This window comes from Aulonocara sp. 'chitande type north' Nkhata Bay, linkage group LG19 (genome assembly GCF_057382095.1).
Source record: "Aulonocara sp. 'chitande type north' Nkhata Bay isolate Kocher_YH1m ecotype deep benthic linkage group LG19, A_spYH_male_GT1.1, whole genome shotgun sequence".
Classification (NCBI taxonomy): Eukaryota; Metazoa; Chordata; class Actinopteri; order Cichliformes; family Cichlidae; genus Aulonocara; species Aulonocara sp. 'chitande type north' Nkhata Bay.
The window spans coordinates 13011117-13032536 of NC_141362.1; the positions used below are offsets into that span (position 1 = coordinate 13011117).

General features: G+C 43.6%; 1 protein-coding gene across 1 annotated transcript; it reads left to right on the forward strand.

The window, feature by feature from the left end:
• The first annotated feature begins 1819 nt into the window (after positions 1–1819).
• clic4 (CLIC family member 4) lies at positions 1820–19825 on the forward strand. The gene is made up of 6 exons (XM_086274615.1): positions 1820–2159; positions 12679–12788; positions 15846–15971; positions 16299–16405; positions 17186–17367; positions 18004–19825. The coding sequence occupies exons 1-6, from the start codon at positions 2091–2093 to the stop codon at positions 18166–18168; spliced, it is 759 nt and encodes a 252-aa protein (XP_086130741.1). The 5' UTR covers positions 1820–2090; the 3' UTR covers positions 18169–19825.
• The last annotated feature ends 1595 nt before the right edge of the window (positions 19826–21420 follow it).

A 21420-nucleotide genomic window follows, 5' to 3' on the forward strand; every position in this document is an offset into this window, starting at 1 on the left:
GTAACAAACATTTGCACAGTAGTAGATGTAGACTTCAGTGCAGATGCAGGAGACACCTCCCTCAGAACGTGTATTTACCCCCAGGCAGATTTGCCTAAAGAAAAAGTACTATACCATTACTCAGCAAAGCAACAATTTCTCTGACTGGGTGGATCTCTAACTGCCTGAAATATGATTGTGAATTATGAGCTTCTACCACCACTGACATTTTGTGGTAAATGTCATTATCTCCACCACACACATACAGTGTTGTGATCTCAGCAGCACGTCTCCTCCTCATGATGGCTTCCATATGTTGCAGGTTCATGACGATGAAAAACGCTAAAAGGAAAAAGAGGGAGGTCCTTTTTTAAAAATAAGAAAATCTGTGAAAAAAGTAAAGTTCATGATGGAAGGGGCTTGTGGAACAACCCAAAGTAACAGTTTTCTGCATAATTTTATCAGTCTCTCACATTGTTATGGAGGAATTTTACTCTACTCTTCTTAACATTGCTTCAGTTCATTGAGGTTTGCAATCACCACAGCATTTTAGTCAGGTCAGAACTTTGACTGGGCCCTAATTCCTTTCATTCCAATGTGTTTGAGCTTTAACTTTTGGACAGATGGCCTCATATCTGACTCTAGAATACTTTGGTACATAGAGGAGTTTGTTTTCAACTCAGAGACTCCGAGGTGCCCCGATCCTGTGGCTGTAAAACAAGTGCAAATCATCACCTTTTCATTCTTTTTTTAGAGAGAGAAGTTTTCTCCATTCATACTTTTTTACCATTTTTCTAATTTTACTGTCATGATTTTTAACATTTAACATGCTAACTGAGGCCTGAAGAGTCTGAGACGTAGTGCTTGTGTAATGTCTCTCAGTACTACACCGTCTGACCTTTGGGTAAATTTGTTGGGATTTCCTAACCTGGCAAAATTGTAGCATTATGTTAACACATGCATGAATGTGTCAGACCAGCAGGCTGCAAAAGCTTCTGCTCTTTTGCAGATGATCAGTTAACCAAGTAGATTTGATTACCTGGCTTCCACTTATCCTCCTAATTCCTAAGGAAACAATGATTTTTTTTCATAGGACTGCATAGAATCCCTAACAAGAATTTTGTGACTCTAGGTTTTGCTTGATTTTTTAAAAATATCATTAAGATTAAGTCCAAGGTTTAGTTTTTCCTCACCCAGAACTCTGATAACTCAACATCAGTGAAGAGTCCTTTATTGAACGACCTGTTCATAAAAGCAGTTTCTGTATAGAAAAACTGCTTCTCGAGTCAGCAGCAGAACTTTGAATTTGACTGATTTCTCTAAAACTTAATGCCTTCTTTCAAGCAGCAATGCCTGCAGCTTACAATAAAACAGAATAGACCCAAATATTTAAATAAGATAAAAAGTAAGCTGAAATTAAAATAAAGGAAAAATTATTAAATTAAATTATTTTATTATTATATAATTTTTTAAAAAGGAAAATATTTAAAAATTTAAAAAATGTATTTAAATGTATATTTACAACAAAGGAAAGGATTCTGACTTTTTTCTCAGAATTTAGGAAAAGAAGAAGAAAAAAGACGTGCCCACTTTTTTTTCCCCAGTGGCCCTAATCCTCTTCTGTAATAGATAGATAGATAGATAGATAGATATAACTATTATTTTATTATTACTGAATGTTAAAAACAAACAAACAATGATACTACTTTTTTATGGTGCCTGTGCCACCCCTATGAAAGTCCTGGAAACGCCCCTGCGTTTTACTGGGATCCTTAGCGACCGGACTCCCTCCACCTCCAACCCTCCCCGCTGATGACGTCACGCTTTAAATATTCCCGTAGCTTCTTCACGCCGTCCTCGTCACCATCACCACCCACCCAGCAGATAGATCCTGTGACGGGTCAGCCGTACGTGTGTAGCCTGGAAACATTTCTGTTGTCTGGAAGGCGCCGCTGCTCTGGTCCGCTTTGCTCTGCAGAACCTGGAGGGAAGAAAAAGGCGTCTTCGGGATTGAGTGCGCAAAAAAGGGGGGAGGCGGATAAGAGCTAAGTCGGGCGTGGTAGCGGGGAAAACTCATCTTTGTGAGGAGAAACTTCAGAGCAGCAGCTACCATGTCGCTGTCGGTCCCGCAGAACGGAGTGAAGGCGGATAATGAGCCCGTTATCGAGCTGTTTGTGAAGGTAAGACCGCAGGATAAGTTTTTCTCTCTCTCACTTGGCTTAACCCACATCTGCGCATTGTGCTCTCACGCGCTTTATTTCTGCCTCGAAAGCGAGTAATGTTAGAGATTTGCACATATAGTGTCTCCACGCAGGACGGCTGTATGGAGGCGTGTGTTTGAGAGGCTCGGAGCTACATGTTCATTTACATCCATAAACCTCTTTGCCATTGTGGCCATGTGGAGCCCGCAGTGTCACCAGCAGGGCGGATACGGCCATCTCCCACCTCTCCACCCCTCAGCGTGGGTGCAGATCAACCTGCCGTGCTGAAAACTGGGCGCTAATTCTGCAACAAAAGCCCGGCAGCTGTGCTTCACAAGAGTCCACCCGACAGTGGGATACATGCTGCAGCTGCATTTTCGTGTTTGGGGCACTAAGTGGTAGATGGTATGAGAACTGACCCTGGTTCAGCTTTAAATAAGAGTGCAGGGTGTTTGATGTTTGGTTCACCAAAGCAACAAAGAGCCTGAAGGACAAACTGCTTCACCAGTTTTCCAGCTTTGTTTCACACACAAAAGAAAGTGTGTGGCAGACAATGCTGTTGGTGCATTTTCATTAAAATTGTTTAAAGCAGGCAGTTGGGTAGCTTAATGGATGATCTCCTGCTCAGTGGAGACCCTGGTGGAGGTGGTGGCGGTGGATGCCTGTTTTTTTTTTTTTTTTTTTTTTTTTTCTTTCTTTCTTTGAGCCTGATGCTTCCCAGAGCGGGAAAATGGCACCAGGAAGAATAGAGGGAGAAGCACACTGGGACTGAAGGGGGCTGGGGTAGTGGGAGGAGGCTGTGGGGTAGCGAATTAGGTGGTGGAGTTTATGGGTGTTGGTACGTTAGGGTGTCACTGACCAAAACGGCAGGCTCATAACAGTAACAGTGGATGATTGCGGCTTTGAAAACACTGATACATGCTACATATGAGAGCAATTACCCTCGATAAGCCCAATTTATAAAGGGATCCCTATCTAGGAGAACCACCTCCATTACATCATATCAGTTGGATGCAGTACAAACCCCGCCTCCGTCCTGTTTGTGGTGCTTTTGTAGACTCTGAGTTTAAAGAGGAGGTCTCCTCAGCGTAAAACTACAGGAACAAACCGTCCAGTGCTGCTTCTACTACTGCATTTCACTGCCTACAGGAGAGGTTACATCATCCCGAGGCCTGGAAGGTTTGCACTTGTGGCCGGCTCTTCCCTCCCAACCCCTCCCTTTCTAGCCCGCGCAGCCAGAAGTTTCTTCATTGTGTATCTTCTGGACACGTCTGCGTGGAAGTGTGCTAGCGTTTCCCTTCACTCCCTCTCACATGGCTCCGTGTTGCATGTACCAGAGTTTGACTTGTACACATCTATTATTCATGCAGCCGTTTTCACTGTGTTGCATTAAACACAGCCATGGGAGACAATGGCTGGCATGCAGGTTGCCATAGGCACATTGCTGTTAGCTGGGCCTCTGGGAACAGCTGATAACAAAGTGTGTGTGTGTGTGTGTGCTCTCCACACACAGCTGTCAGATCTGTTAGGCCTCTGCCACATATCAAAGCTGACTAATTATGCTTCCGTAATATCAGTTGCCACAGTGTCCATGTCTATAGATTGAGAGGCGTCAACACTGTTTACTCATTAAAAGTAGCTGGCTCACCCAGTTCAGAGACTGTTCGATTATCTTGCAGCTTTTTACCACCAGTGTTTATAGCAACAGTTGTCAAACTGCTATGGGAACACTTGGAGTGGGCTCATCGAGGGTGGGGAGGTGAAGCTCGTGTTGTCTCCGTTTATTGCTCTGTCACATCAGCACAATGTGATGACTTTGTAAGTGGGAGGATCGACCCTTGACCTCATCACAGCGCAGCAGGTTAGATATTGTTTTTGATCACAAGTAGCTGTTGGGCTGTGGAGGGTGACTTCCTAGCATCCACCCAACACATTAGAATACTAAATGAGATGTCGTAATTAAATGGGAGAATAAAGCTTGTATCTATCTTTTGTATTTGTATTTATTTGAAATTGTTCCTCTTAATCACGACATCATCCAGACTTGGGAGCACATTAGACTGCTTTGACCTAAGCGCAGAGCATTGCAGATCAGTGTTTTGTGGTAATGGTGCTGTCTCCTGTCGGTCCCCTTTCCATGGTCACGCCAACTGTTGGGCTTTTCTGTGAATAAAACTAACCTCTGCTTAAATGTGATTGGTCAGTCGGGCTCGGGCTACAAATGTAACCTGAAAGATTCACACTTGCAACCTCTAAATCCTCACATTTAACACAATCATTCTGCTCTTCAACGGTTCTCACATTATTTCCTCGCCAACTTCATCTCCTTCTCTGACGATCAGCTTTCCCGCCCTGATGGCATTCAGCTCCAACCCTTCTGCTGGTTTTGGGGGCTATCACGGTAGAAGGCGACTCTCCTCTAACCTTATTCTGTTTATGGTTATTCCACATGTTTTTGGTACTGCCACCTGGTGACAGGATGCAGCAACAACATGTAAATGCAAAGCTGTGCATAAGATGGGAGCACAGCCATGCTGGTTCTTTACATTCTTCATTGTTGTTTTTGTGTTCATAACTTGCACTCAAATGATTCTGTATGTTTTATTCAATTTTCCTTACGAAGATTCTCTGAATTAATTCGGGACATGCATGCAAATGAGTCATTCTGCACCAGCATATGATCATGGGTGGATGACAGTGAGTGGAATATAGATGAGCCAAAGGAAACAAACAGCCTTTATCTCCACTCGCATTTGTGCGTCTGCTGGCTGAGACTGTGCCAGGGTCACACGACCGGTCGCAAAGCCTTATGCTGCTTCCAGCTCTCAGGCCAGCAGAGGTTGAAAACATGTTCAAGAAGTGCTTTTAGGTCTGGGTGGCAGACTGTTTACAGTGGAGATGAAGGCCTACAAAGCCCAGAGAGGAGTTCACAGCTATGCAGCGCTTCTGTGCGGTCAAGGAGGCTAAAACGTTGTTAGCTCGGTCTGTAAAAGAGAACAATGACAGCTCGGGTTTAACTTCATCTTAACGCGTTACACTCTGAGCTGTTTGCAGGCCTGGCCAAGATCGGCTCATCATGTTGTGCAATCAGTTGGAGCATGTGATGGTCAGATGCATGGCTTATATACTGCGGCTCGTAACAATGCACTGCTCACCCAAAAGCTGTAACCGTTAAAATGTCGGTAGTTTGAAAGGTTTAGTATCGCTACCCTTAGCAGCGAGGTTCCATTTATTGTTTGTTTCTTTTCAGCATAAAATAAACCGTTCCTTTGTCCCTCGGGTGGTATTCTAGGGAGCTAAGTGCTGTTTCTTTATAGGAAAATCAATAGAGCGCTTTATTTTTTGTGAGTAACGCTGCAGTCAGCATCTTGAGTTAGAGGACAGAGATTAATGGCTTGTTAGTGGTGTGGAGCTTGCTGAGCTTGTGCTGTGTGTCCTCGTTTCTGCACCATGGACTTGCTTTTGCAGCACCTGGCCTGTCACAACTTCTTCTTTGTAACTGTCTGGTTGACTGACTCTCTGGCCACTGGCCTAATCGATCTGGCAGTGTGTTATTACACCAATCTGAACTGGGGCTTTGGAACCACTCAGAAGTTAATTTATGTTCTTGCCAGTGGACTATAACATGTACTTAAGCAACACGGCCCTAGTTGTACCTAAATAAATGGCTCTTATGTAAATGATGTTCAAATTTAAAAGCTTGAGTCATCTCATTGAGGGGCGGAAGAGCTGGTCTCATTTCTGTGCTGTTCAGTCAGGAAGCCGATGGTTAATAAAGCATTTTTCAATGACCGGAAATGAGGTCAGTCCAGAGCAGCACGGAATGGATCCAATCACTGAGTCATGTGTTATACTATTATTGTTAAGGCTGTACCTGCCGCAGCCTCTGGCTGTAGCTCCTCTATTACCTTTATTTTCAGAGGTTGAACTACATGCACTACATCAGTACTGACTGTAATCCCAATCATTGATGAAGGTGCATGCTTATTGCTGACTTGATGCTTTGCTTGCGGCAAACATTTGTATATGTGGAAATGCAAAGTCAGGCTTGTCCATGAGTGTTTTGCATGTTAGATTTTTATGATGGTGTAAAACAAAAACTGTTGATCATGCACCAGACAGGCACTGAAATGCAGCTCGCCGGTGGGTCAGAGTCTATCCTGATGATGTGGCTGGTGTTTGTGTAGCCACGGTCTGGGCTTCTGCTGCCATATATGTATCTGGCATGTGTGGTAATGGCACACTAAGGATGTGTTGATGCCAAAGGGTCATAGCTGTCTAGACGGGGCTTTTGTCCTGAAGAAATCACTACAGGGTTCGGGGTTGCTTTAATTACATCACTGTGCAGGCAGACTTCAAGTTTACTGTTAAAGGCTTTTTCAGGAACCAGTTTTGTGTCATTTCAAAGGAAAGTGTGAGGAGAAACGGGCAGGAACAACGCAAACATTTGGCTTTTGTGTTTGCGAGTAAGAGCGCGTCTCCCTTTATGGTCAGTGAAATTTTTGCAGAGGTGGGGTCGGGGCCAACCTGAGCTTGGAAAAAAAACAGCAGAGCGAGGAGTCAGTCGGTTCATGCTCGTCTCCCACATTTACTGTCTGCTCTGCCTTCATTTTGGATCTGCATTACTCATCACTTCCACTCACCCTGGGCCTGGAGAAACCTGACCTGGCTGCTGCTTATCTCCTCTGGTTATTCAGTAAACTTACATCATTGCCACAGCAAGAGTAAGCCTCATTTAGACGTCAGCTTTCCACAACTTTCCACTGAATCTGACTGTGAACAGTAGGCCTGTGTCTCAGTGGAAGTCTTAAGTTTTCCCCTGAGTGATGTCAGCTCTGAGTCACAGCCACAGAGAGGATGTTGCGATGTTTCCATGTCCCAGCCGAATCCGACTCCCCTGCGCGCTCGGGCACCCACAGTGTCTCAGGTTGGAGTGATTCAACCAGGAGGTCAAATCTGACCGGCTGATTTGGTCAGTCTGCCAGGAACCCTTTTAAGTACCTAAAACTTACTTCACATGTTGAACTATTGCTCCTCTTCATTTCTTACTTTTTCTGATTTTCATCAAACGGCTGCTGAATTCAGATTGATTTATTTGGGCAGACTTGACAGGCTGCTTGGTATTAACATAAAAATGCTGTTTTTTTTTTTTTTGTTTTTTTTTGTTGTTGTTTTTTTTTTTTTTGTTATCCATAATCTACTTTATGTTTTTATATCTTCTTTATGATCAGCTTGGTCTATAAAATGTCTCAGAAGTCCAAACACTGGATAGTTTGTGTGTAAAAGTTTTTAAAACAGATTTTTATTTTATTCTTAAATAAAACTTGATAAAAATTAGATCCTTTCCAAATAAAATAAGAACATATTATTGTTTTTATTCCTTTTGGCGTCTTATTCATAGAAGTCAGCTTATGAATAAGGCGGTGACATATACAGAGTCAGTTCATGTACAACTAGGAAAGTTTCTGGAGAAAATGCTACAGCAGAACTTCTGTATTTTCAGTTATTTTACATTGTTAAATACTAAAATTGGCTGTGGTTCTTTAGCTGACCCTCACCCTGCCATGTCTGACAGTGTGTCTCATGAATTCCAGCCTGACTCTGTTTAGCTTAATCATTCAATGCCAGCGTAAGCTGACAAACAGCGGGCAGTTTTTGGGTCCAGCTTCTTTTAATCCTACCTTGGCCTATATGTGTGTGAGTGTGTGTCCAGCAAACAGGGAGAGGCGCTGCCATGACGCTAGCAGGGCTGCCCACCCTCAAACGGACATTCCTGCAGTGTGTCGAAGCAGCCGAGCTCCAGAGCTCGCTACTTAGTCAGTTCCTTATTCGGTCAAGTGTGGCTTGAACTCGCTGAGCAGCCCAACCTATTTAGAATGTGAAGTGCGGGGAGGGGAAGGCGAGGGCCGCCACGTTACTAAAATTAGGCGGTGAGCAGAGATTGGGAGGACTGGGCCCAGCATGAACAGGATCATTGTCCTCAGCTGCTCACTGTAGAAGCTGTGATATCACACCGCTGCTCTAGAAAAGGAATGTCTGTCTTAGATAATGATGAGAGCCTTTCTGTGAGTGAGAGAAAGGTGTTGTTGCACATTGAGCAACTCTTTTATGTGCCAGGTTGTAAAATGTTATTGGACTGCAGTGGATAAAAGGATACCTTGCGTCCCAGTTAAAAGTACAGCCATCTTTAAGAGCTCAGATGGCAATGAAACGTTCAGGAATCCTTGTCATCACTGCTGAGATCTGTTGGGCGACATTACCAGGTTCCTGACTGGCTTAGTGATTTAAATATGACACACAACAGGCGATGGATGGATGAAGTTGAACGTTGTCTCTACGGATACTGCGTGTGACTTTAGATGATTTGAAACCATTAATCAGATTCTTAAGTAAAGAAAATGCATTTTAAACGTTTGAGTGGATTTTTGTGGATAAAACTGCACACAGACTCGACTTCATGTTATAGTTTCAGGTGTGCAGGTCTGCTAGAGTGAGAGGCTTCGTGGAGATCTTTAAATGCCTTCTAACTTTTAATTTTATTTATTTATTTGTGATCATGAGGGTATGGAGATTGTTGGGATTAAAAACCATATTTACAAGAGGAGGATATTACACTGCACAGCACCAGCTATGCACTTCATGTAGATTTCAAAGAGGTCTCAACTGAGTGTTATCCCCACTTTAAGGTGGATGAAAGCCTCACAACCCAGCGTGGTTCTGCAGTGCTTTGATGTTGGAAATGAAGGATGTTGAAAAGTAATTTCCACCTTACTTGATTCGATCTCCTGGGGTGCAGCCCAGGCTAGTGAGGGGTGGCTGTGTAGCATCTGAGAGCCAACCGTGAGCTGGCGTTGTACAATAATACACAAAGAAACATGACACTTTGCTAATATCCCCGCTGACGCCTGGCAAGGGAAGTAATGTTGAACCATCCAATAGGAAAAAAACGTCGATGAGGAAGCGATGAGCGGTGTGACCTCAGCGCATTCAAGACGAGTTGGCTGCTTGTCATGGCCCTTCCAGTGTCCCCAAGGAAGTCCTGGCCTACTCCTGCTGGTAATTGGCTGACATGAGAAGGTCATCAGCTGATGCAGCTCACCTGGGCTTTCCAGGCTATAAAAGATGACTTGCTCTCTTTGATTTAACGGAAACTAGTGTGCACTCCCTCCATGTCACACACTTGGAGCCAGTTTGTGCCGGTTGTCCTGGGTACCGCTGCCTGCATTCCTCTGTGTGTTTTGTTCTAAATATCGGTTTGGTCAACTTGCTGTGTCTTGGAATTCTTTTGCTAGCAAGGAAAACTTGAGTTTGTGGGAGTGGCTGGTAGAAAGGACCACTTTGTGTGTTGTCGTCTTCTGTTACTTTGACTTGTGTTTTGGCTTAGTTGTTACATCACTGGCTCCACGAAGAAAGGGGAAGTGATAAGAGGTATGATCTCACTGGCTGGAGAAGGCTGCGTGTGTTTGCCCACCCAGACCCACCCTCAATGTGCTCATCGATGCGTCACGCTGTCCTGAACTCCTAGATAACATCCAAGATTAAACATGACTCACACCCTTCATCAAGCAGCTGTGTGCGCTGGGATTAAATAAACAAGCATCTGCTGACTTACCATCCACTGAGCCTAAAATAAAGCTGGAGAGCCTGTTGGCAGCAGTCAGCTGTTGCTGCTGTGGGCCAAACGTTATTGCAGCCGATTTGTGTGAATCTGTGTACTACTTGTAAAATGTGCTTCTTTCCAAACTCGTGGGCTTTGCCTTCTAAAGATTTTCTCCCCTAACTCCAGAGTTTTATTGCCTTTTTTTTTGCCTGCTAGCTGATGACGTACCTGACGATCTACAAACAGAAAGTGCTTTGTGTTGAAGCCCTTTCCTGAATGTCACACCTTAATATAGGCTTTCTGGAAAGTGTCAGTTGGGCCCATAGGCTCCATATTAGAAGAAAAACACGAAATCTAAGGTTTTCTGATCCTTCTGGATTTATTTCGGCTATTTTAAAAGCAGAAGTGCTTAAAATGTCAATCAAAAGCCGTTCTTACAGTTCATTTAGTGCCTAGCAGCTGCTCCCGAGGAGCACGTCGGAAATGCAGCTCCGCCAGCATCACTGCTTAAACTAAACAAAGCGCCATCTTCGGCGGGAGGAACAGGACATTTCTGGAATAGTTTCTCCCTCCTCTCCGAATGCCCAACCCCCCTCTGACTCCACAGAGGGGCCCAGGATAAGGGGTAAGGGATAAAGAGGGAAGAGAAGGAGGAGGAAGAAACAAGAGGGCCAAAAAGCACACTGAAGCTTACTATCTTTCCTCTTCGTCACGCTTTAAGCATCCGTTACCACTTGTTCTCCCTCCTGTTGGTTAGCACCACATGATCCCCAGTTTCCTTCTGGTTTCCTGTAATCTCTCTCTCTGTGTCTGCAGCCTGCTCTGCTGCAGAGTCCAGAGAGTAGGAGTCTGAATGCCCAGAACCTGAAATCGCACTGAGACAGGAAGGAAAAAATGAAATGTCTTTCTCAGCTGCTGTGGCCTCCTGTCTCACCACTCGACCTGCAGAACTCTGATGAACTCTCCTTGAAAGCGGTTCACTGAGTGGTAACATCTTTACAAATGACATTCAACAGTGTATTTGCATTTTATCACCACCAAAAGAGAGCCGGCTGCAGACCGCTCACCTGTGCATTGTAATCCTTTTCACAATGCATGCATTGCTTTCCATGTCATACGTTCTGGCCATTGCCATGGGAACAGTTGCTGTGCTGCGTTACCACCCTTGATGCAGACCTGAATGCTTCTCTGTAGGTGTAGCGCTGCGGGGAAAATGGAGTAATCATCCCATTGATGTCTTTCTGATCCCCTTAGGTTCAGCTAATGCTAGTCCAGCACCTCAGGGCTAAAGCCTTATTTTGGAATTGAATCGTGTAATGTGAAAAGGGGACTTTCATTTGCTAAACAATGGCAGTGATCTAATCCAAGCTTTTCAGAAATTGAATTCAGAGAGGGAGAGAACAGTGGCAGTACAATGGGAGCCAGCAGGCAGATCAAACAGAGCCGTCTCACTGGGCGTCACACAGAGGACAACAGCAGCCAGCCTGTCCGCAGCAGCAAGGAGCTGCTGCACTGACTGAACCCTGCACAACAAAGTGCCCTATTGAGGACCTGCAGATCTGACATTAACAAATATATATTTGTAAAGTTAAAAATCATTTGAATCTTATGTTCATTCAGCACCCTTTTGCAAATCGGTGGTATTTATGTGTGATTTGTATATCTTTTGCATTACTTGGTATAGCAGACGCCTCTGTGCAGGTGGAAAAAGGCTGAAAAGGACGAAAGAAGCAAAGCTGAAGGGAATGAGCAGCGAGTGACGTCACACGAGGCAGACAACAAAAAATAAATGACATTCAGCTTATTCAGAGGCTCTGCTACAGTCATCCACTGAATGAATGAGTGAATTCCAGAGTGCCAGGGTTTCAATGACCTCCATGTATGTCCTTGTTAATAGAATAGCTTGGCAGGGTTGGTCACCACAGAGCGCACGAGCTGGATGATGGAGGTTGTTGTGTGTCTGCTTTTGTGAATATTGAAGAGGAAGAACAAAGAAAATGCCATTTTTCTCAATGCATGTTTTTAAAAATGACAATTAAGAAAAGAAAGGAAGCAGGATTTCTTTATGACACCGTGTAAAACTCTTAATCAGATGAAACGCTTACTCTGCCTTCTGATGTGGAGTCCAGATGATATTTGTGCCCATGTGGTGTAAAACTAATAAAACAGCCTGCTGTGTGTGTTTGTGCGCAGATTAATTTGCTGCATCATTCCCTAGTTTTACAGTACTTAAGCTGAGCTGTGTGACCAGGAGATATTTTATTGAAATCTATTGATTTGTTTGTTTGAAACAGATTAAATTTAATATCCAAATAGCGTCTTTACCGCGCTCCTTCCCATCGCTAAACGATGAGTGTGCGTCATTCATTTGGAGCGCACACCACTTCCATTGATCTCGTTCCCCCCACAACTCGGCCTTGTTTTTGTGCAGTCTGGCTAAGAAGGAAGCACAAGGCTATCTGAGCCTTAATCACTCTACAAGTTTCCTGTTGCTCTTAGGCTGTGGTTCTCCAAATGGAAGGGGGAAGTGTGCAGACGCCTTCAAAGGCATGTGAGTTTGTTCGTCAGTCTTTGCCTCCTGCTTGAGTCTGAAAGAGTCATTGTGTGAAACGGGCCCCTGTGGGTGAGCGCAGCAAAGCGCCCAGGTTGTGCAGTACAGCTGAAAAGGTTATCAGGACCTGTTTGTGTTTTGGACTAAACAGTAAGCAAAGTGCTGTCGGCCATGGGAACCAGTCATAGGTGCTTTTAGATCTTTGTCTGCTAGATTGGGTTGTATGCCAGTGGTAATTAAATGTGAGATGCTTCCACCCATCTTTTGTGTACTCAGTTCTCAGGACTGGTACCTGGAATATGTTTCTGGTGGTTAATCCTGCTCCTCTGTCTGTGTGTTTGTTGAAGGCAGGAAGTGATGGCGAGAGCATTGGGAACTGCCCCTTCTCCCAGAGACTCTTCATGATTCTGTGGCTGAAAGGAGTCGTCTTCAACGTCACTACTGTGGATCTAAAGAGGTGAGCGCTGTTCTCTTTCCTCTATAATCATCTGTTCCATCACTTTTCCTTCTTTGTTAGCCTACTGGAGCGTTCCTGGGTGTTTCCCAGCCCCACCTCTGACACACTCGCTGCTTCCCCACTGCTTATTTGGTTTTCCCATGACCCCTTCCCAGGCCAGGGAAAATTGGGGGAAACTAAACATTCAGACTCTGGAGAGGTTATTTTAAGATTCTTGACTCTGCTCACTTCCTGCCTAGAATTTGTTGGGCAACTGTCTTTTTTTTAAAAACCACTGGGATCAGTGATCCTCTGCAATTTTGTTTTTCCTTGCCAGCTGCAAGCCAACACACTTTCACATGTGGATTCCAGTACTAGGAGCTCCAAACAGACTACGTTTCCGTCTGTATGATTCATCTAAATACTCCCTAAATGTTTATCCACTTGTTAGGCCTGATTATTTTGAGCTGTATCCACCAGTCAGATGGACGCCTGGTTTCTGCAGTCTCTCTTTGTGTCTTTAGATTTTTAAGATTACCGACCCTGGTTTCCACAGTGTCGTTTATTCTTTGCAGCAACAGCAGAGATGCATTTGATAAAAGTGTTTCCTTTGTTTTGTTTTTTTTTTTGTTTTTTTAGACCGCTCACAGGAGGAAAGTGAGAGCCATTTGACTAGTGGCTTAATTTTCACACATGCCTTGACGTTCAGGATGAGTGCATGGGTTTGGGTATTTTGCATATATTTTCCTCCCGGGTAGAAAGTCTCTGTGTGAGGCAGCGAATAACCTCCACTGCTTTTGCTGTAGCTGGCGAAAGGCCATATTTGCTGCAGAAGCAAAAAACAAAATTTTATTGTTTCTTTTTGTTTCTGTTGGGTAGGTAGCAGCCAGTTAATCAAATGCATTTGAGTAACTGATCATCAGGAAGTGTGAGCACTGCTATAAAAGCTGAATTCTGTCAGTTTGCTGTCAAGAAGGAACAACATCAGTAATTTCAGAGAAGCAACTGCTGCTGCTCATCAGTCTGTGAAAGAATGTGCCCATCATTCTGCAGTGAGAGAGATTATTCACAAGTCGCAAACATTCAACACAGCTGTGAATCCTCACAGCAGTGGGTGTCCCAGCATACTGACCCCGTCAGACCGTGCAGTGCTGAGTGGAAAAGTGCAAGAACTGCAGGGAAACTGCAAAAAAAAAATCCCACGAGCTGCAGCTTGGACTTCCTGACTTGGTGTCAGTCTGCATGTGTTCAAAGTTAGGAAAAACTGCAAAGTGTGGCCTCTTTGGAAGGGTTGTTGGGAGTAGGGCAGGGCAATTTGGCCAAAAATATTTATCACGATATATATTTGAAAATTTGCAATAACGATTTAGCTGAAGCAAAACAAAATACTTTACAACTTTGGTTGGTTTTTTGCACTAACAATGTATTTTCACTTAAACAAGCAGCTGTTTTTCATGTGCATTAAAGTTATATACAAATGTAACAGTGCAAATTCCTCGCTGACAGTTTAACCAAAAGGCATTTCCCTGGAAACTGGCCGACATATCCTAGAATAACCATGTTTAATATCCACAACACTTAAAAAGAGGTTATACACACACACAATACAGTAATATTATGTTGAAGCACAGTACGTATCACTCCGCCAGGCTCCTGCCTACGGTAGCCGTAATGCTCCGACAATCCATCAAGCGGTGCGGCTTCGTAGCTTAGCAAAGTCGTACTAAAACATTTTTGAGCGCCGTGTACATAAAAACGGTTCGGTAATAACGTCGGCCCGCTAGCACGCTCTACCAAATATAGGGCTTTGTTGTGTATCTTACGGACGAAAGCTAAACCAGTTCCACACCACTGAAGTTGCAGCATTTTTACAAACCAATTCTGGTTCTTCTATTTCATTTAACGATCCGCTTTCGCTCTTCTCATTCTCCGTCGCCGCCATGCTTTTTCCACCGTGTGCGTATGAAAACGAAGGCGTGCGTATTTTACCCATATTCTATCGCGATATTTCATTTTCTTATCGTTGCCTTACATTATACCGATATTACCGTGAACCGTATGATATGCCCAGCCCTAGTTGGGAGAAAGCCTCCTCTCTCGGTTTGGGTTTGCGAAGCTGCATCTGAACAAAGCAGAAGACTGATTCTGTAAGTTACTGAATGGTGGGGTGTACTTGGTCTCACACACTTTCTGCGGTTCGTCTGGTTTTTGTTGAATAGGTAACAACACACCATGACGTGCCATGTGTGGGTTTTTTTTGGGGGGGGGGTTTTCTCATTTTAAAACCTGCAAAGAACCTGATTGTTTTATTTATTTTAACTGAAAGTGGGACTAGTTGTACTACAGATTCTGGTGTAATTTTGGGTCAACAGTAGAATGGCAACCAAGTCAAATATGGTGTTTTATTTCTTCTTGTCGTCTTTCAAGGCTCTCCTGTTTTTCTGTGATTCGAGGCAGTTTCTTCCTCGCTCCTTGGTGATAATCGGTGGGCATGTCACTTCCCCCTGACATGCCAAAGAGTTGAAGTAATTTCCCCTTTTTTCTGCCCTTAAATGGTTTGTCCCAAAGCTCGCCATCATTATGGGCATGGACTCAAAAAACCTGCACTGTTGGATGAATGATGTTGATGGTATTATTAATATCAGTCACTGTTTAGACTGTCCCCACAAACCCATCAGAGTCACTGCTGTTTGGTTGTTTTTATACTGAAGACTCATTCAGCACATGCTCATTGCTGTTTGTGTGTCAGCCTCATCTGCCTGCCAGAGACATCTGGCACCAAATGTGCTGGTTTGAAGGCCACAGAGGAAAAAAGGGGACACAAACAGACTCGCAGCACAGCGGCTCCAGCTGGAGGAGGAGGGGGGGTTGTAGAGGTCTGAAAAAACACGCAGCAGAAACGCAGCCCTTTAAATATTTGAACTTAAAGTAATTACACAGTATATTATACACACAGTATTAAGTTAAATCTCTGGTTCCTTTTGTGGGGATAAAAGCAGATTTTACATGTTAGAAACGAGCTCCTGGATTGGTTCTGCCTTCATCTGCCCACTGACATTTCTCCACTCCGTGTCCCAGGAAGCCCGCAGACCTCCAGAACCTGGCCCCCGGCACGCACCCGCCCTTCATCACCTTCAACAGCGAGGTCAAAACTGACGTCAACAAGATCGAGGAGTTTCTCGAGGATGTTCTCTCCCCGCCCAAGTGAGTGCTTTCTGTTTCAAACTCCTGCGATGACTGCTTGCCACACCTAGACACCAAACACCCCCCACTTATGATTAACTGCACCGTGAGCAGTTAATTACAGAGCCTTTTGTTGATTGTAAATGACGATTAAATAAAGTTTTGCAGTATTTATTTTATTGTCAACACATTTTATGAGCCTTCCACTTATAGTGTTGGTGTCTGTCAGTAGTAAATGGAGCTTTTATTGAGCTGTTCTTTGCTCATTTTTATTTTCTAATGATGTCTGCACAGAGAAAACGTAAAATAACTGCAGCACACGTGGCTTCATATGTGTTTATTTTGCAGGTACATCAAGCTTGGTGCAAGACATCCAGAGTCAAACACCGCTGGCATGGACATCTTTGCCAAGTTTTCTGCATACATCAAGAACTCCAAACCAGATGGGAACGAGGGTAAGTCTTTACACGCATGCACGCGGGAAGGTGCAGGACTTCAGTGTGTAGTGTGCTTTACTGGTTGCTAGGTGACACTGGTAGCCCTGCCTGGATTGGTGGATTAAAGTCTGACTCGGGAACACACGGCGCTTTTGTTCTGCTGCCTCCTCCTGTCCTTTCGCTCCCAGTCTCACCTGGAACTTTCTAGAAAAGTGCACAGCCATGATCCAGAGAGCGAACTGGTGCTCATAACCTCACCCTCGTTCCAGATTTATGTAGCCCACAGTCTGTAAACGATTATCAGAAATTTAATATTTTATTGGAATAATGTGAAGAAAAAGTAGTCCTTTGTCTTTGAAATCCCATTGTGTCCTTCTTTGGGGGGAAATGTGGGAGTATGATGTTTTGGAATGTAAAAAAACAGACTTATCATATCATGTTTTAGTTGGCTGATCTCCACTCTGAGAAAATATCAAACCACAGTGAGCTGGATGTGAAAGCCAAGGCTATGTCAACAGAGTTAGAGAGTGAATGTCATGGTTCAGTGATAAGTTACGGGTTAGATCTACTGTCAAACCACTACACCTAGTATGTGTTCATGACATACTTTCTATTTGTGGAATGAATTGTTTAGTATCTGTAGATGGGTGGAATATGAGGACAAACTATCACCTGTGCATTCCTTTTCAGACGGCATTTGAAGCGCTCTCATATTTATAAAGTGCTCTCTGTGTGCGTCTCTTGATGAAATGCTGCCACCGTGTGGTTGCTCTGCAGTAACCGTCTCCTTCTTTGCAGCTCTAGAGCGCGGGCTGCTAAAGACCCTGCAGAAGCTGGACGAGTATCTTCGCTCGCCGCTGCCCGATGAGATCGATCACAACAGCATAGAAGACGTCAAAGTTTCTAACCGCAAGTTCTTGGATGGGGACGAAATGACCCTGGCTGACTGTAACCTGCTGCCCAAACTGCATATAGTTAAGGTGGGTCATGAAACACACCTGCAGGCGTTGTCATTTAACCACCAAATCAGATGTTTGTTTGTTTTTAAGAAGAGAGCATACAAGCTGTACTTGAGGAAACGCTCGCCTCATGCTGCACCTGCAAGGGAGGGACTGGCTTCAATTACTGGAATAAATGAAAATGGTTCTCGTGTAATTCTCAGGCTAATAATCTGAATAAAGGAGAACACCTGCCTGCATGCTCGGGCTGGTCGGATAGAAACGGCTCGTTGTTCGGAGCTGAAGCTTTTCAGTCACCAGCAATGAGGCTGCTGTTCATGCTTCTGGAAATAAACTTAAAGGTCCTAATTTATCTCTACAGGGCAGTTAATTTTCTTAGTTTGTGATCATTTTAGAAATTAATTTTCAAGAAAATACTAAGAGCATTTTCCCGCAGGTTATATATTAAAATGCTTTAGCAAATATTGGCGCATCATCAGAAGTTGTGCCGTTGCCACTCTATACTTTTTACTTTTCACTGCTCTGCTTCAAAAATTACCCAGCTACCCCAGCTCCCTTGGTAAATCTTAACAGTTAACCTTTAACGTGTCATATTTGTGGAGTTTTTGGAACTTGTGCATCAACAGTGTGATTGAACAACTCGCGTCATTCTTTCAGGTGGTGACTAAGAAGTACAGAGGCTTCGAAATCCCCAAAGAGATGACGGGCATCTGGAAGTACCTGAACAACGCCTACACGCGCGAAGAGTTCACCAACACCTGCCCCAGCGACAACGAGATCGAGATCGCCTACGCAGACGTAGCCAAGAGGCTGGTCAAATGAGCTCCTCCGTCGCGACCGCCTCCTTCCATCCCCTCACCACCTCTCTATACTCCCCTGCACCTCCCCATCCTCGGCACCGGGACTGACGTGCTCATTCACCATAAAGGAAAAAACAACAACTTTGGACTTCTTTTCCTTCTCTCCTCATCTAGAGTGAACTCCATGCATGAACCCTTGGTCATTCATTTCTTTTTTTTCTTCCGGTCATTATGAAGGTCTGTTTAGTTGAATCACCCTCGCTCATGTTTGTCCCCTTTAATTGCTTTTTGTTTTTCATTTGCCAATGAATGTTGTGAGGCGACGGAGAAGCAGCCAGGCGTGCACGTCAGTGCTTGTCGATGCTGGGAGTCGAGCGCGCTCCCTGATAAGTGACCTTCAAGCTGACCTTTCCTCCGTATGCAGGGGGAAAGGCCACACGCTGGTATTTCACTGTCGTCTGTTTAAATTTCACTGTCGTCCGTTTCTTGGATTTCTGAAGACTAAGAAGCTTTTTTTTCTTTCCCCTCATCTTTGTTCATGTAAACAGTGTTGACGCTTCAGTGTTTTTTGGCTCAAGTATTTGACAGGTTAAAATAGAAGCTAATCCAAACCTAAGTGGTCGACATATCAACTGAGATGCTTTATTTTAATGTTGAGCTGTTTAAAATAAATGAGAATATTTGTAACTGCAGGTAAATCTACCTGGCAACCATGCTCTGATTTCCTCACTGCCCTAAGTGGGCACAAGTCTTGTAGCTCGGTAGAACTGTAGGAAATTTCCCGTACTGCTTGCAGAAGTAACAGCAGGAAAAATGCAGCCTGAGGTCTAAGAAATATTCACCTGTATGTAGCTTATTATTGCCTTTGAAAGCGGCTGTTTTAATCAGTAGAGTTTCTTCTCATATCGAACACATTGTGCTTACTGTAGCCATAGTTTGGATTATATGTTATGAACCAAAAATGGGGGGGGGGGGCACATTATTCTGGTCTCACTGTGGATGACAAATGAAGAAACCACACACGCTCAGTCTCCTGCTTCATAACACACAGGTTGAAGGACACTAATGTTGGGTTGAGCACCGCGAAAAGCAACTCTAAAGATATTTATGACTAAAAAAGAAGAATAGAGGAGAGTAGCAATGAAGGAACAGCTGTGCAGATTTCTGTCATCAGTCCGTATGTAGATCGATCTCCGAGGTAGTGAATGTAGTAGCTCCAAAAAGTGCTTTAGTGTGGATAAAGCAAAACCTGTTTTTGTTTTCTCCCATTTGCCATGTTTTGTTTTGTTTTTTTTTTTGTTGTTGTTTTTTTTCCTTTCGTGAATTTGTTATAAAACAAATCTGATGGGAAGGGAATTGTAAATATTTGTTTTCATTGCTCAGATTGTAAATTTAAAGCATTTCATCTGAACCTTTGAGGAAACGTGGGCCTTTTTCTTGCCTGCTTGGATTTGAACACTAGAGAACGCATCTCCTCTTTGCCTTACTCGTTTCTCTCTGCAGATGTTTCGCAGGAAGGATTTTTGTTTTACGATATCATTTCATGACAACGCGAGTGTGGCGTTGTACCAAGAAAATATCCAAGCTATGTCATTGTTTTTGGGGTTTTTGTTTTTTTTTTTTTGTTTTTTTTTTCTTTTTAACAATATTGACTGAATTAAATAAACTTCTTATTGGCACTCGGGGCTTGTGTGTTTGTTTAAACCATCAGTGTTTCAGTTACATTTCACAGCCCAAAGCAACATCTGATACCAAATGAAACTAGCTAAATTCACTTAAACGTTATATTGTAAGATAAAGACAGTCTGAATCCATCAGTGTGAAGATCTGCTATGGTGATAAAAGTGGAGAGGGAGAGCCCTCTTCTAACAGGAAGATGAATTTGAAAAGCATAGTTAAAGCCCTAACATCACTCTAGATGTGCTGGAATGAAAAAGAGGACAAGATGTGTGTGAAAAACCTGACAGGGACTAGAAAGAGAGAGCAGATTTCTCCTGTTTTGGCTTCCCTTCATTGGCTCCCTGTTAAATCCAGAATTCAAAATGCTGCTCCTCACATACAAGCTCTTAAATAATCAGGCCCCATCTTATCTTAATGACCTTGTAGTACCATATCACCCTATTAGAGCACTTTGCTCTCACACTGCAGGCCTACTTGTTGTTCCTAGAGTATTTAAAAGTAGAATGGGAGGCAGAGCCTTCAGTTTTCAGGCCCCTCTTCTGTGGAACCAGCTTCCAGTTTGGATTCAGGAGACAGACACTATCTCTACTTTTAAGATTAGGCTTCAAACTTTCCTTTTTGCTAAAGCATATCCTCCTTTAGTTATGCTGTAATAGGTGCAGGCTGCTGGGGGATTCCCATGATGCATTTAGTATTTCTTCACTGTGTGTTAATTGACCCTGTGCACGAGAAAATGCTAACTTCCTGGTTTGAGACCGGATGTGGGGTTGTACATTTCCAGTAGCTTTACTTTGCAGTCAATCGCTACTGCGACGATATCCTCCAAAATCATGTCCAAAACTTGAAAACGGAAAGATTGCGTTAAGTTACAAAATGCAGAAGGTGGGAACACTCACCACTGTTGTGTCATAAAAAATCTAATGATCAATTTTGACGTTTAAAGCGTTTAGATCGATCAGTTGTTTACATCACTCAACACAAGCAGAACTGCATCACTGCAGCAGAAGACACATCGTCCACATTCAGAAGCACATCTCTGTATAGTGACTGGTCTCATGATCTAAACAGGCAAATGTTCAGCATTCAAACTACAGGTGAAGAATAGTCAAACCAGATGTTTCCCCCGTTATGTCGAGATCAGCTAGTCAAGTACACACCTACACAGCATGTTAACAAACCGTGAAAAAAGCCACACAAAAAATGAATGATTGCTGGTAAGGGTTTCTATACATTAGTATGTACGAAGGGTATGTTGTGGCTTACCTTAAAAATTACAGCGGTCCCTCGCTAATAACGCGGTTCACCTTTCACCTCGCTGTTTTGCAGATTTTTTAGTGCAAGTTTGCATGCTTTTTTTTTTTTTACATCACATTGTGTCCTGCGTCCCGATTGCTGCAGACGATCTCCTCCGTGACGTCTCTCCTGTACAGTACAGAATCGCTGCATCGATCGCTAGCAGTGTGACTCTGAAGTGCAGTACTGTATGTCCACGATGTCCACGAAACGTTTTGCACCGTCAAAAAATAAAATTGGCTACTTGATTTCACCTATCACTGGTTATTTTTAGAACATAACACCCGGGATAAACGAGGGA

Bases quoted from the DNA above. Each gene is read 5' to 3' on its own strand.
- clic4 (XM_086274615.1), top strand. From the start codon at position 2,091: ATGTCGCTGTCGGTCCCGCAGAACGGAGTGAAGGCGGATAATGAGCCC. The intron at 2,160-12,678 runs GTAAGACCGCAG...TGTTTGTTGAAG, and splicing joins TTATCGAGCTGTTTGTGAAG to GCAGGAAGTGATGGCGAGAG. The intron at 17,368-18,003 runs GTGGGTCATGAA...TCATTCTTTCAG, and splicing joins CCAAACTGCATATAGTTAAG to GTGGTGACTAAGAAGTACAG.